Source organism: Dendrobates tinctorius, unplaced genomic scaffold, assembly GCF_039654945.1.
Source record: "Dendrobates tinctorius isolate UK_male_01 unplaced genomic scaffold, ASM3965494v1 ptg000307l, whole genome shotgun sequence".
Taxonomy (NCBI): Eukaryota; Metazoa; Chordata; class Amphibia; order Anura; family Dendrobatidae; genus Dendrobates; species Dendrobates tinctorius.
In genome coordinates this window covers 1,847,648-1,862,653 of record NW_027361974.1, presented here as the reverse complement: position 1 = coordinate 1,862,653, position 15,006 = coordinate 1,847,648, and the positions used below count along the sequence as shown (strand labels likewise).

Below are 15,006 nucleotides of genomic sequence, written 5' to 3'. Positions count from 1 at the left end.
TTTTGGGCACCACATTTTAAAAAAGACATCAACAAACTGGAGCAAGTTCAGAAAAGAGCCACCAGAATGGTGACCGGTCTGCAAACCCTGTCTTATGAGGAAAGGTTGCAGGATTTGGGAATGTTTAGTTTGCAAAAGAGAAGACTGAGAGGAGACTTAATAGCTGTCTACAAATATCTAAAGGGCTGTCACATTGTAGAAGGATCAACTTTATTCTCATTTGCACAAGGAAAGACTAGAAGCAATGGGATGAAACTGAATGGGAGGAGACACAGATTAGATATTAGAAAAAACTTTTTCACAGTTAAAGTGATCAATGAGTGAAACAAGCTGCCACGAGAAGTGGTGAGTTCTCCTTCAATGGAAGTCTTCAAACAGAGGCTGGACAGATATCTGACTGGGATGATTTAGCGAATCCTGCTTTGAGCAGGGGGTTGGACCAGATGGCCCAGGAGGTCCCTTCCAACTCTACGATTCTATGATAGTATCCCCCGCTTTGAGGTGGGCTCCGGCGGTGAGCCCACCTCAATGCCGCGACATGTCAGCAGGTATAAACAGCTGACATGTGCCCGCAATAGGCTCGAGCGGAATCGTGATCTGCCCACGCCTATTAACTAGTTAAATCACGCTGTCAAACACTGACAGCGGGCATTTAACTAGAGCGTCCGGAGAGCGGACAGAAATACGCGCATTGCAGACCCCAGTCACGTGATCGGGGGTCAGCGACGAGTTGCCATAAAAACTTGAGCTCTCCTCGACTCCTCTATGGTTGTTGCTGGCAGATTGCTATGAGCGCCACCCTGTGGTCGGCGTTCATAGCAATGCTGTAATTCTACATAGAGGTGATCTATGCATCACCTCTATGAAGCAGAGGCGATCGCGCTATGGCAGCTTCTAGCCTCCTACAGAGGCTATTGATGCATGACAAAAGTTAAAAAATGTGTTTAAAAATTAAAAACACAAAAGTTTAAATCACCCCCTTTTGCCCCAATCAAAATAAAACAATGAAATAACAAAAAACCAAACCTACACATATTTGGTATTGCAGTGTTCAGAATTGCCCGATCAATAAAAAAAAAAGGATTAACCTGATCGCTAAATGGCGTAGCGAGAAAAAAAATCAAAACGCCAGAATTACTTTTTTTTGGTCCCTGCGACATTACATTAAAATGCAATAACAGGCGATCAAAAGATCGTATCTGCACAACTGTGGTATCATTAAAAATGTCAGCTCAGCGCGCAAGAAAAAAAGCCTGCACCTGACCCGAAATCACGAAAAATGGAGACGCTACGAGTCTCGGAAAATGGCGCAATTTTTTTTTTTTTTTTTTTTTTAAAGCAAACTTTTGAATTTTTTTCACCGCTTAGATAAAAGAGAACCTAGACATGTTTGAAGTCTATGAACTCGCAATGTGTAAAGTATAGAGTGGCACTACTACAAGGTGCACAAGTAGGTTACCCAGACCCACAATAAAAACTTATTTTCAAAAAGGATCATTCAGTTGAGTGCCAAGTTACTTTATTATTATAAACTCGTAATCACCTGGAGAATCATAATGGTAGGTCAGTTTTAGCATTTAGTGAACCTAGCAAAAAAGCCAAACAAAAAAACAGTGTGGGATTGCACTTTTTTTTTTGCAATTTCACTACACTTGGAATTTTTTTCCCGTTTTCAAGTACACGACATGGTAAAACCAATGGTGTCGTTCAAAAGTACAACTCGTACTGCAAAAAATAAGCCCTCACATGGCCATATTGACGGAAAAATAGGGATTTTTGTGTACTCACCGTAAAATCCTTTTCTCCAAGCCATTCATTGGGGGACACAGAGACAGTGGGTGTTATGCTGCTGCCACTAGGAGGACACTAAGCAAATCAGAAAAAAAGTTAACTCCTCCCCTGCAGTATACACCCCGCAGCTGGATGAGATATTTCCAGTTCAGTGAAAAAAGCAGTAGGAGCTTAAACAGTCAACAGTAACGAACTATGTCAAAACCTAAGAATGCTACAAATGAGCCAGTAGGCTAAACAGGGTGGGTGCTGTGTCCCCCAATGAATGGCTCGGAGAAAAGGATTTTAAGGTTGAGTACATAAAAATCCCTATTTCTCCTATGCCTCATTGGGGGACACGGAGACAGTGGGACGTCCTAAAGCAGTCCCTGGGTGGGGAGCATACATCTGCTAATACCCCATGTACCTCTGAGTTATGACTGAGGTACTGCCGATTGCAGAACGCGTCTGCCGAGAGCTGCATCTGCAGAGGCAGGCCTGAGAATGAATTTGGTAATGTTTTGAAAAGGTATGCAGACTGGACCAAGCTGCAGCCTTGCAGACCTGTTCTGCTGTGGCCTGGTGCCGAATGGCCCAAGAGGCGCCCGCTGACCGGGTAGAGTGCGCTTTAATCCCCGCTGGGACATGCGCTTTCCTGACACGGTAGGATTCCTGAATCGCAGAGCGAATCCACCTGGCTAGCGTTGCTTTGGATGCGGCTAGGCCCTTCCTATGCCCCTCACGAAGTAAAAACAGGGCATCTGACTTGCAGAAGGGAGCCATCCGAGAGATGTACCGTCTCAGTGCCCTAACCACATCTAGGGTGTGGAGGGCCTTCTCAATGCGATGGACTGGCGCCAGACAAAAGGATGGCAAAACAATTTCCTCGTTGAGATGGAAAGAGGAAATGACCTTGGGCAGGAAGGACGGGGACGTCCTGAGAACCACCTTGTCCTGATGAAAATTCAGGAATGGAGAACGGCAGGACAGAGCTGCCAATTCTGAAACTCGTCTGAAAGACGTAATTGCTACTAGAAAGACCACTTTCCAAGAGAGGATGGTCAATGACACATCCTGCAACGGTTCAAAAGGATCCTCTTGTAAGGCCCCGAGAACCAGGTTAAGGTCCCATGGTTCTAATGGATTCCTATAAGGAGGCGCCACATGGGAGACTCCTTGAATAAATGTCTTGACCTGAGGTTTGGTGGCAATTTTTTGTTGGAAAAACACTGACAGGGCCGAAATTTGGCCCTTGAGTGAGCTAAGCGCGAGGCCGGATTTTAGTCCGGATTGGAGAAACTCCAATATGCTCGAAATGGAGAATACCAGAGGGGAACGACCATGATAGGAAGATTTTCCAGGTGCGGTGATAGATACGTCTGGATACGGGCTTCCTAGCACTAATCATGGTGGATATGACATTGGGAGAGAATCCTGCCGGTGCTAAAATCCAGGATTCAACAGCCATGCCGTCAAAGACAGCGCCCCGGAGTCCTGGTGGTAAATCGGGCCCTGAGAAAGCAGATCCGAGCAATCTGGAAGTCGCCAGGGAATGTCGGCGACTAGTTGAATTAGTTCTGCCTACCATGGTCGGCGCGGCCAATCTAGGATTACAGGCACCCCCTCTGCTCTGATCTTCTTGATGACCCTCGGAAGCAAGGGAAGAGGGGGAAAGATATACGGAAGCCGGAACCGGTGCCATGGCAACACTAGGTCATCCGCTAAATCTGCTCTATCTATATATCCATTTATCCATATCTGTCTATCCATATCATATCTGTACCAAAAAGAATGAAAGCCGGATAGCACACAGACTAATAACACTCCTTTTTTTTTAGCACTAGTCAGGTACACCTCATAACTGCCCAAAAGGATGCCCAGGAAAGGCATTGCTCGTCTTCAGTAACACATCAACATCAATTGATAGTTGGAATAAATAGACTGCATTCATCACCACATCTTCTTAAGGTGCAGGCTTTATTTTCAAGTGTAGGGGTGTGAAGTATGAGGTTCTGTAGCAGCTGAGGAGTGCAGTATGAAATTCTGCGTAACAGTATGAGGTTCTGCCCCCCCCCCCCCAGGTTTGACCCTGGCTACGCCCATAGTGTCAATGTGGCCTGAGGATCTTGGCTCTATCTTAGCCGAGGTAAGTCATAGTGTGTGTGTGTGTGTGTGTATATGTGTATATATATATATATATATATATACACACACACACACATACAGTATGTTAGGTATACACAGTACAGACCAAAAGTTTGGACACACCTTCTCAATCAAGAGAATGCCAAGAGTGTGCAAAGCAGTAATCAAAGGTGGCTACTTTGAAGAACCTAGAATATAAGACATATTTTCAGTTGTTTCACACTTTTTTGTTAATTATATAATTCCACATGTGTTAATTCATTGTTTTGATGCCTTCAGAGTGAATCTACAATTTTCATAGTCATGAAAATAAAGAAAACTCTTTGAATGAGAAGGTATGTCCAAACTTTGGTCTGTACCGTATGTATGTAATCGATAGTATACAGTGTATTACATATTTACAATTTATTACAGTTTTTTGTGTTCTAAAGTTGTATTCCAATAAATAGATATTATGTTCTAAATATCTTGATTATTGGATCATAGAAATGATTAAATGCCTGATGTTCACATTGTACTACAATAAATTTTTCACTTAAATATAAGCAATATATGTGGGAGTTGGAGTCGGAGTCGGTGTAAGGGAAATTGAGGAGTCGGAGTCGCAGGTTTGGCTTACTGACTCCACAGCCCTGCCTCTCGTGATGAGGGACCGGAAAGATGATGCCGTCCCTTAAGAGAGCCTGAACAGCCCGAAGGAAGGCTCTTGTCTTTCCCTTGGGCGGAGAGGAAAGGAAAAAACGAGTTGGAAGGGGAGCGGAGGACACCAGCTCCCTGACCCACTTGTCGTGGACGACCGCGAGCCAGGTGTGGCTGAAGGAAAGTAGGCGGCCGCCTACTTTGTCGGCATCCGCCGGATACCGCAACAAGTCATTGGGTAGGTCTATGAGACCTGGCTCCTTTGGAACCAGAAGCCCTAGGCCTGGGTTTCCAAGGACAGCTGGGTCTGTACAAGACCTGGGAGCCTCTATCTCCGCGTGGAGATGGACCTGATCCAGAAGAGAAGGTAGAGGAGGACCAACCGGAGTCGTTGTGAAAGGAACGAAAGCGCGCCAGTTGTTGGTTGCGAAACGGCCGAGCAGCTTTTTGCTGAGAAAGGAATTTACTTTTCCCCCCGGTAGCATCAGAAATGAGTTGATCTAGTTTCTCTCCAAAAAGATGACCCGTTTGAAACGGGAGAGAAGTTAAGCATCTGCTCGCCAGTCGCGGAGCCATAGGGCTCTTCTAATGGAGATCGCATAAGCGGCAGTTTGAGCAGTGCAATTGGCGGCGTTAAAAGAGGCGTCCACTACGAAGTCCGCTGCGTGAATTATCTGCCTGGCGACCGCAGTTGCTTCCGGAGGAAGATTGGAGTCCTGGAAGGAGGTAATCAAGACCTCTGCCCAAGCGGCCATCGCTTTTGTGACCCAAATTGCTGTGAAGGATGGAAAAAGCGCTGCTCCTGAAAAGCTTCAAACACTGAACGGGCAAGGTAGTCAATCTGACGATCAGAGGGGTTTCTAATCGAGGACCCCTCGGATACGGACAAAAGCGTTTTTGAAGCCAGGCGCGATACAGGCGGGTCCACTGGAGGGGACTGTAACCAAGCTTTCATTATGTCTGGGTCAAAGGGGTATTTAGCCTGAGTAGACTTGTGCCCTGAGAACCAATTATGTGCACGATCTCTGTGTTGCTGAACCACTTCCTTAAAATCTGGACGGCTGGTACATAACCTGTGCACACGCTTGGTTTTCTTAAGAAAAATGGGATGTGTTGGAGCGGGAACATTATCCTCATCCAACTTCAGGATCTTGTTAACTGATTCTATAAGAGAATCAAGTGACTCTTGATCAGATGGGGGATTCTGAGGGGCAGACGTGTCAGAATCAAACTCAGAGTCGTGCTCGCTGAGAACTCCGGGAGAGGGAGAGCGAGAAATAGGAGTCGCAGATGCACAAGTGCGAACAGGGCTAGAGGAAGCATCATGAGTCCGCTTTCTAGAGCCCTGACCATCCCTTGAACGAGTACGGCCCCTGCTAGCGGACGGTTCCCTTTCAACGCCAGAGCCTTCATCGGGAGGTAAGGACGCCTTCTGACTTGAAGAGCCCTCCCGGAGAGAGCATATAGCCTGGGTCAGAGACTCCACAGACCGTGACAGGGACGCAGCCCACTCAGGGGTACTAAACGCAGGAGACCCGTCAGCAGCGGTGGCAGGGGGCGATTGAGCGCAGGACTGGGCGCAGTCAGTGCAGAACGGATTAGTCTGTGCACTAGGTAGGGCCGCTTTGCAAAAGTTACACACGGTAAAAAATGCAGTGTGCTTTTTTGCAACCCGCTTCGCTTCCTTGGATTGAGACATAGCGCTCCTGCAAGGGTTAACGGCAGAGTCAGCTGCAGGGAACGTTCCAGGAAGGGGTTAAGCTTTAATCTGGGGCAGATGCAGCTTACCCGGTCCTATTCTGTGTCGCCCGGGAGGAATGGCGTGGCCCTGCGGTGTCACCCGGTATCCGGCTGTTCGCCTCACAGCTTGTCTCCAGCTGAGGTAAAAAGGATATGGCCCCCAAGATTAGGATTGCGCATCTCGTGTGGGCTGAGAGGCGCCAAAGTGAGGGGGCGGCGCTATTCAAATTGCGGCCTAGTAGGCCTGAAAAGCCGGGGCCTGGATTTTGAGCCTACTCGAGGTAGGCGTTGGTGGGCGGGCCGGGGCGGCGCCATGGAAATTGCGGCCTAGCAGGCCTGAAAGCCAGGGACTAAGTTTTTTGCGCTACCTGCGGTAGCGCCGCGGGGGGGGGGGCCTGGTGTACCGCCGCCGATGCTACATCAGCGCTACTCCCGGGGGACAGCACCCGACCCCATACCGCCACTCCAGTGCTCAGTGCTGTCCGGCTCTCTATGCAGGCCTCTTATCCTCCAGGTTGGTGATGTAGCAGTGCTGGAGGAGTTATTAAAGGGGCCACGCTCAATCGATCCTCCCTGTGATAGGGGGATGGAGAGCTATGGGGCTGATTCAGGGTATACGTAAGAGCTGTCCCAAATCTTCTCCGTTACGTGCGCCTGCCCTGGACGGGAACTTCCATTAGGCATCATCGCCAAAGTAGAGGAATCAGCCCCAAAATGTCGCAGGAAAGGTACGTGAAGGGTTACTCCACGTGCTTGCCTGTTTGTTCGGGGGAGAGTGGGCAGTAGAAAGGAACCGTCGCCCCCTTCACTCCGTTAATTAAAAAATAAAAATTTGCAGAAAAATTCAAAAATAAAATAAAAACGGTGGGGTTTGAAACCAGACCCAAGTGCCTCCTACAGACACTAAGCATGAACGGGAAATATCTCATCCAGCTGCGGGGTGTATACTGCAGGGGAGGAGTTAACTTTTTTCTGATTTGCTTAGTGTCCTCCTAGTGGCAGCAGCATAACACCCACTGTCTCTGTGTCCCTCAATAAGGCGTAGGAGAAATAAAAAAAAGTTATGGCTCTGGGAAGAAGGGGAGCGAAAAACGAAAAAAGCAGCAGTCATGAAGGGGTTAAAATACAACAACTCACTGCAAGTTGTTTTTTTCAGTGCAAATATGTAGAAAATCAGGTTATAATAGCGACGAAGAATACGTGACACCTGTTTAATGAAGGATGCAGACATTCTGCACAATGCACATAAGTATATGACACAACGTGGCCCAGTTTAATTTCTTACTCACAGGGATTTGCCTGACCATCAAGTTCCCGTAGCCATATTTATTGCTAGATATTTGCTTTTTTATGTTTTTATGTTGCTATAACGTTCCCTCAAAATTGCTGGTGACGAATGAATCAGTGCAGGAATCCCTATAGATCTGTACATGGACACATTGCAACCTCACTCACAGTGGCTGACCACGCACGCTTGTAATCATATGTTACCGATCGCTTTCACGGTCATACTTCTCCAGTAATGCTCTGTAACATTGTGCCTGTAAAACTTTACTACATTCCTTTTACATTTAAAGAGGTTGTCTATTTGTATAAAAGTAGGTGTACAAATAAGAACTAATAAAAAGTTATACTGCTTACTCATATGAGGTTTCAAACTTGCACCCCCATATATAATGCCCATCCCTAGTGTGAAGCCAGGTTATCATGGACCTAGATAAACAGGCTGCCGATCAATTGTGCAGCAAAAACATCATTGTTCTCAGAAGGGCATCATTCAAAAGGCTATTAAACAACCACCAACCGGCAAATAAGTAGTTATTTGGAGGTGCTTGGTGCCGCAAGTCAACTAATGTAAATGGACCTTTGGGTTAATATTTTCAATATTGTTCCACCTACCGGCTGCTTTCTTCTGAGCTCTCCTCTTTATCCTGGGCCCTACTCCTTGCCCTTCTTTCCAACCCATCTGCCGTAAAAGCTGCACTCCCATCGTGATCCTGAAGATAATAACAAAAGTACATTAAGAAAAAATAATGCAAAAAGAGACGACACATAAAATCTTGTTCAGCAAATGTTTTGGTGAACCTCGATGTCGCAACTAGTGATGAACGAGCTTGCTTGGTTTTCCGAGCATGGTCGTGTGCCAATAGAGTGTCTTCGGCGTGCTTGAATACTATGTTCGAGTCACCGCGGCATCATGTCTCACAGCTGTTCAACAGCCGCAGCACATGCAGGGATTGCCTAACAAACAAGCAATCCCTGCACCTGTTGCAGCTGAACAGCAGCAAGACATGCAGCCATGGCGACTCAAACAGAGTATCTTTGGTTAGCTCCTATACTACTAGCACACGAGCATGCATGGATTACACCTTATCTGAGCACGCTCGCTCATCACAAGTCGCAACGTAATAAAAGTAAATTAAACTCAAAGGTTGCGGTGACCAAAATACAAAAAAAAAAAAATTCCAAAACTTGCTGGATTTTGTTTCTTAGAACTTTTGAGCAGTATTAAAGTTGTCTGCTTCAAGGACCGCTACAGTAAATTATTCAGCATTGATGCCGGGACGAGAGCGCTCAGGCCGATGAAGTGGTAACTAACATGAACAGTAAGTGAAATTGACATAAAATGTTTACTTTGCTGGAGCTATTAGATCTTCCAGTATGGTTGCTCCTGGGATTGGTGCCGTGACCGACGCAAGCTCTCTGGCTTTTTCTCGTATTCGATCTTTGTTTTTTGAGGCAAAATTGTCTGTAGTCAGTATTTCATTTGGTGCTATCCCAAACTCTCCGAGATCCTGTAAATCAAGAGGGATTACATAAGCCAAAAATCCAACGATGATGACGACTTAGTGAGGCTATAGACAAGGGGATATCTCAACACACTTGGGAGGCATCTGTTTTTCTTGACTTCTTCATGCAAAAGGACGTTGCATACACGTCCTGGGAAGGGGTCTTCATGTGTGGAGGGGGCTCAGGAGTTGAGCAACTTCCACAAGCTGCAGAAACCGGGAATCTGTCTCTAACAGTTGCAGCTGACGCCAAACTTCGGCAGTGACTTTAACCATTTAAATGCCGCTGTCAATCTCTCACAGCAGCATTTAAATGAAAAGCATGCATGTGCCAATGCACATTGGCTTCCATGAAGCGATCTCAGGGTACCAATGGGTAACTGCCAGCCAGGGGCCTGCTGAAAACTCCTGTCACTGTCATCTTGGCCCTCCATTGAACCTCAGCCACAGGCTGAGACCACGCCAGTTTTCCTACAAATGGATTTATGGCCATGAAGATTCTTACGCTTCACTATGCATTAACATGTTGCTGTGTCCTTTCTGTACCTCATCATCCATAAAATCCTCCGGTCTACTGACATGTTTTTCCGATTTTCCTTGTCGTGAAGACACAAACGTTGATGGTGTCCAACCTAAAATAACAAAAAAGCAATTGATTACCAACATAGCATATGCCTATCTGACATCCAGATGGAGGCTTCTTAAAGGGTTTGTCCTACTAAGTAACATTTAAGATAAGTGATAAATGTATAATACTTGGGGTCTGACCATTAATACTCCCAGCAATTGAGGGCACCAAACTCCTTTTCCTGAATGTAGACTTATGGTAGTCACACACTACAGCCCCAATCAGACAAGACTTTCAGACCTACATTCCTGGGGGGTTTGCTATTAAAACATAAGTTCCTTTTCCATTTATAGGGGTTGTCCAGCTTCAGGAAATTAAAACAGGACCCTACCGATTATAGTATAAAATGTCTCACCTTCTTTTGAACCGACTGTGTTAAAGTATCCAGCAGAAAACCCTCCGGTGAAGGCGCCATGAAAGCGTTTATAGCGTCCTTTCTCGTCTTTTACAGTTTGTTCCTGGAGAGGTATCGGCCTCTTGGGCTGCTCCCCTAAGAAAGCAGAATACAGGACATAAGCTATTGCAGGAATAATAGCACTGGTGACACGATGACAGAAACAAACACACCAAAAAAAGGTATGTAGGTAGACGATGTGGGCAGGAGCAAAGCCAGATAAAGGAGCCAAGTGGGGCGCTGAAAATGGGAGCTCAGGCAAAAGGGGCACTGCAGCGACTGTCCAGGCACCGAGCAGCAAAAACTTCCACGACTGCCCGGGCCACGAGCACTGACAACCTCCACGACTGGCCGGGCCACGAGCACTGACAACCTCCACGACTGGCCGGGCCACGAGCACTGACAACCTCCACGACTGGCCGGGCCACGAGCACTGACAACCTCCACGACTGGCCGGGCCACGAGCACTGACAACCTCCACGACTGCCCGGGTCACGAGCACTGACAAACTCCACGACTGCCCGGGCCACGAGCACTGACAACCTCCACGACTGGCCGGGCCACGAGCACTGACAACCTCCACGACTGGCCGGGCCACGAGCACTGACAATCTCCACGACTGCCCGGGCCACGAGCACTGACAACCTCCACGACTGCCCGGGTCACGAGCACTGACAAACTCCACGACTGCCCGGGCAACGAGAACTGACAACCTCCACGACTGCCCGGGCCACGAGAACTGACAACCTCCACGACTGGCCGGGCCACGAGCACTGACATCCTCCACGACTGTACAGGCCACTAGCACTGACAACCTCCACGACTGCCCGGGCCACGAGCACTGACAACCTCCACGACTGTACAGGCCACTAGCACTGACAACCTCCACGACTGTACAGGCCACTAGCACTGACAACCTCCACGACTGCCCGGGCCACGAGCACTGACAACCTCCACGACTGCCCGGGCCACGAGAACTGACAACCTCCACGACTGCCCGGGCCACGAGAACTGACAACCTCCACGACTGTACAGGCCACTAGCACTGACAACCTCCACGACTGCCCGGGCCACTAGCACTGACAACCTCCACGACTGCCCGGGCCACGAGCACTGACAACCTCCACGACTGCACGGGCCACGAGAACTGACAACCTCCACGACTGCCCGGGCCACGAGCTCTGACAACCTCCACGACTGTACAGGCCACTAGCACTGACAACCTCCACGATTGCCCGGGCCACGAGCACTGACAACCTCCACGACTGTACAGGCCACTAGCACTGACAACCTCCACGACTGCCCGGGCCACGAGCACTGACAACCTCCACGACTGCCCGGGCCACGAGCACCGACAACCTCCACGACTGCCCGGGCCACGAGCACTGACAACCTCCACGACTGCCCGGGCCACGAGCACTGACAACCTCCACGACTGCCCGGGCCACGAGCACTGACAACCTCCACGACTGCCCGGGCCACGAGCACTGACAACCTCCACGACTGCCCGGGCCACGAGCACTGACAACCTCCACGACTGCCCGGGCCACGAGCACTGACAACCTCCACGACTGCCCGGGCCACGAGAACTGACAACCTCCACGACTGCCCGGGCCACGAGCACTGACAACCTCCACGACTGCCCGGGCCACTAGCACTGACAACCTCCACGACTGCCCGGGCCACTAGCACTGACAACCTCCACGACTGCCCGGGCCACTAGCACTGACAACCTCCACGACTGCCCGGGCCACTAGCACTGACAACCTCCACGACTGTACAGGCCACTAGCACTGACAACATCCACGACTGCCCGGGCCACGAGCACTGACAACCTCACCGACTGTACAGGCCACTAGCACTGACAACATCCACGACTGGCCGGGCCACGAGAACTGACAACCTCCACGACTGCCCGGGCCACGAGCACTGACAACCTCCACGACTGCCCGGGCCACGAGCACTGACAATCTCCACGACTGCCCGGGCCACGAGCACTGACAACCTCCACGACTGCCCGGGCCACGAGCACTGACAACCTCCACGACTGCCCGGGCCACGAGCACTGACAACCTCCACGACTGCCCGGGCCACGAGCACTGACAACCTCCACGACTGCCCGGGCCACGAGCACTGACAACCTCCACGACTGCCCGGGCCACGAGCACTGACAACCTCCACGACTGCCCGGGCCACTAGAACGGACAACCTCCACGACTGCCCGGGCCACTAGCACTGACAACCTCCACGACTGCCCGGGCCACTAGCACTGACAACCTCTACGACTGCCCGGGCCACTAGCACTGACAACCTCCACGACTGTACAGGCCACTAGCACTGACAACATCCACGACTGCCTGGGCCACGAGCACTGACAACCTCCACGACTGTACAGGCCACTAGCACTGACAACCTCCACGACTGGCCGGGCCACGAGAACTGACAACCTCCACGACTGGCCGGGCCACGAGCACTGACAACCTCCACGACTGGCCGGGCCACGAGCACTGACAACCTCCACGACTGGCCGGGCCACGAGCACTGACAACCTCCACGACTGCCCGGGCCACGAGCACTGACAACCTCCACGACTGCCCGGGCCACGAGAACTGACAACCTCCACGACTGCCCGGGCCACGAGAACTGACAACCTCCACGACTGCCCGGGCCACGAGCACTGACAACCTCCACGACTGCCCGGGCCACGAGCACTGACAACCTCCACGACTGCCCGGGCCACGAGCACTGACAACCTCCACGACTGCCCGGGCCACGAGCACTGACAACCTCCACGACTGTACAGGCCACTAGCACTGACAACCTCCACGACTGCCCGGGCCACGAGCACTGACAACCTCCACGACTGCCCGGGCCATGAGCACTGACAACCTCCACGACTGCCCGGGCCACGAGCACTGACAACCTCCACGACTGCCCGGGCCACGAGCACTGACAACCTCCACGACTGCCCGGGCCACGAGAACTGACAACCTCCACGACTGCCCGGGCCACGAGCACTGACAACCTCCACGACTGCCCGGGCCACGAGCACTGACAACCTCCACGACTGCCCGGGCCACGAGCACTGACAACCTCCACGACTGCCCGGGCCACGAGCACTGACAACCTCCACGACTGCCCGGGCCACGAGCACTGACAACATCCACGACTGCCCGGGCCACTAGCACTGACAACCTCCACGACTGGCCGGGCCACGAGCACTGACAACCTCCACGACTGCCCGGGCCACGAGCACTGACAACCTCCACGACTGCCCGGGCCACGAGAACTGACAACCTCCACGACTGCCCGGGCCACGAGAACTGACAACCTCCACGACTGCCCGGGCCACGAGCACTGACAACCTCCACGACTGCCCGGGCCACGAGCACTGACAACCTCCACGACTGCCCGGGCCACGAGCACTGACAACCTCCACGACTGCCCGGGCCACGAGCACTGACAACCTCCACGACTGTACAGGCCACTAGCACTGACAACCTCCACGACTGCCCGGGCCACGAGCACTGACAACCTCCACGACTGCCCGGGCCATGAGCACTGACAACCTCCACGACTGCCCGGGCCACGAGCACTGACAACCTCCACGACTGCCCGGGCCACGAGCACTGACAACCTCCACGACTGCCCGGGCCACGAGAACTGACAACCTCCACGACTGCCCGGGCCACGAGCACTGACAACCTCCACGACTGCCCGGGCCACGAGCACTGACAACCTCCACGACTGCCCGGGCCACGAGCACTGACAACCTCCACGACTGCCCGGGCCACGAGCACTGACAACCTCCACGACTGCCCGGGCCACTAGCACTGACAACCTCCACGACTGTACAGGCCACTAGCACTGACAACATCCACGACTGCCCGGGCCACGAGAACTGACAACCTCCACGACTGCCCGGGCCACGAGAACTGACAACCTCCACGACTGCCCGGGCCACGAGCACTGACAACCTCCACGACTGGCCGGGCCACGAGCACTGACAACCTCCACGACTGCCCGGGCCACGAGCACTGACAACCTCCACGACTGCCCGGGCCACGAGCACTGACAACCTCCACGATTGCCCGGGCCATGAACACTGGGGACATACAACTCTATGGAAGACACTAAAAAGATGCACAATAACCGCAGGGTGCATCACTCCGGCCTGTTCTACCTTCAAAAGCCTGTATTTATTGTTAATGCTGTGTTATAAAGAAACACACACAAAAAAAATCGTCCCTCCCTCATCAACACTGTGCACAGCCAGAGCCAAGCCAGCAGCGGCACGAGGGCTGCCATGTCCCTGTGGAGGTGTCCCCGCAGCCTCTCACCCTCCTCGTACTGCTCCAGAGGTTTCCCGTACGTGACAAAATCCTCCTCCCCGTCACTATCGCGCGCGGCCATCTTTGCTCCGACTACGGGCGCCGAGCAGGGTCCAAACACCTCCACGTGATTCGCTCTCCAGGGGCTGAGGGCGTTCCCATGGTAACCTGACAGGCGCGGGAATGCTGCCAGCCAGGCCTGTGTCAGTCAGGGACTCAGGGGCGGGCAGAGGGCAGCGGCTGTGTCTGACAGGAATGACATAAGTGTGGCGCTGAATAGGGTCAGATTCAGATAAGTGTGGAAAAGCACAAAAAATGTATATAAATAAAAAACCCCTCTACAACGTGCACACACGGCCACTGCGCCAAAATACCTCAGTCACGCCCGGTGTGCCCCGTGTGATACCTCCGTCACGCCCCATGCGATACCTCAGTCACGCCCGGTGTGCCCCGTGTCATACCTCAGTCACGCCCGGTGTGCCCCGTGATACCTCAGCCACGCCCGGTGTGCCCCGTGCGATAAATCAGTCACGCCCCCGTGTGATACCTCCGTCACGCCCGTTGTGCCCC

General features: G+C 51.7%; 1 protein-coding gene across 2 annotated transcripts in view; it reads right to left on the bottom strand.

Moving 5' to 3' along the window:
• The window catches only part of GPATCH1 (G-patch domain containing 1), a 48,597-nt gene extending 33,943 nt beyond the window's left edge, over nucleotides 1-14,654 (bottom strand). The window contains exons 1-5 of one of the 2 annotated variants that reach the window (XM_073560854.1): nucleotides 14,446-14,654; nucleotides 10,067-10,201; nucleotides 9,630-9,715; nucleotides 8,929-9,089; nucleotides 8,194-8,291 (exon numbers count right to left, since the gene is read on the bottom strand). In XM_073560854.1, coding sequence (XP_073416955.1) covers nucleotides 8,194-8,291; nucleotides 8,929-9,089; nucleotides 9,630-9,715; nucleotides 10,067-10,201; nucleotides 14,446-14,518 — 553 coding nt within the window. In that variant the 5' untranslated portion in view covers nucleotides 14,519-14,654. The remainder of the gene's footprint in view (nucleotides 1-8,193; nucleotides 8,292-8,928; nucleotides 9,090-9,629; nucleotides 9,716-10,066; nucleotides 10,202-14,445) is intronic. The other variant, XM_073560855.1, reaches the window with a different exon arrangement.
• Between the last annotated feature and the right edge of the window lie 352 nt (nucleotides 14,655-15,006).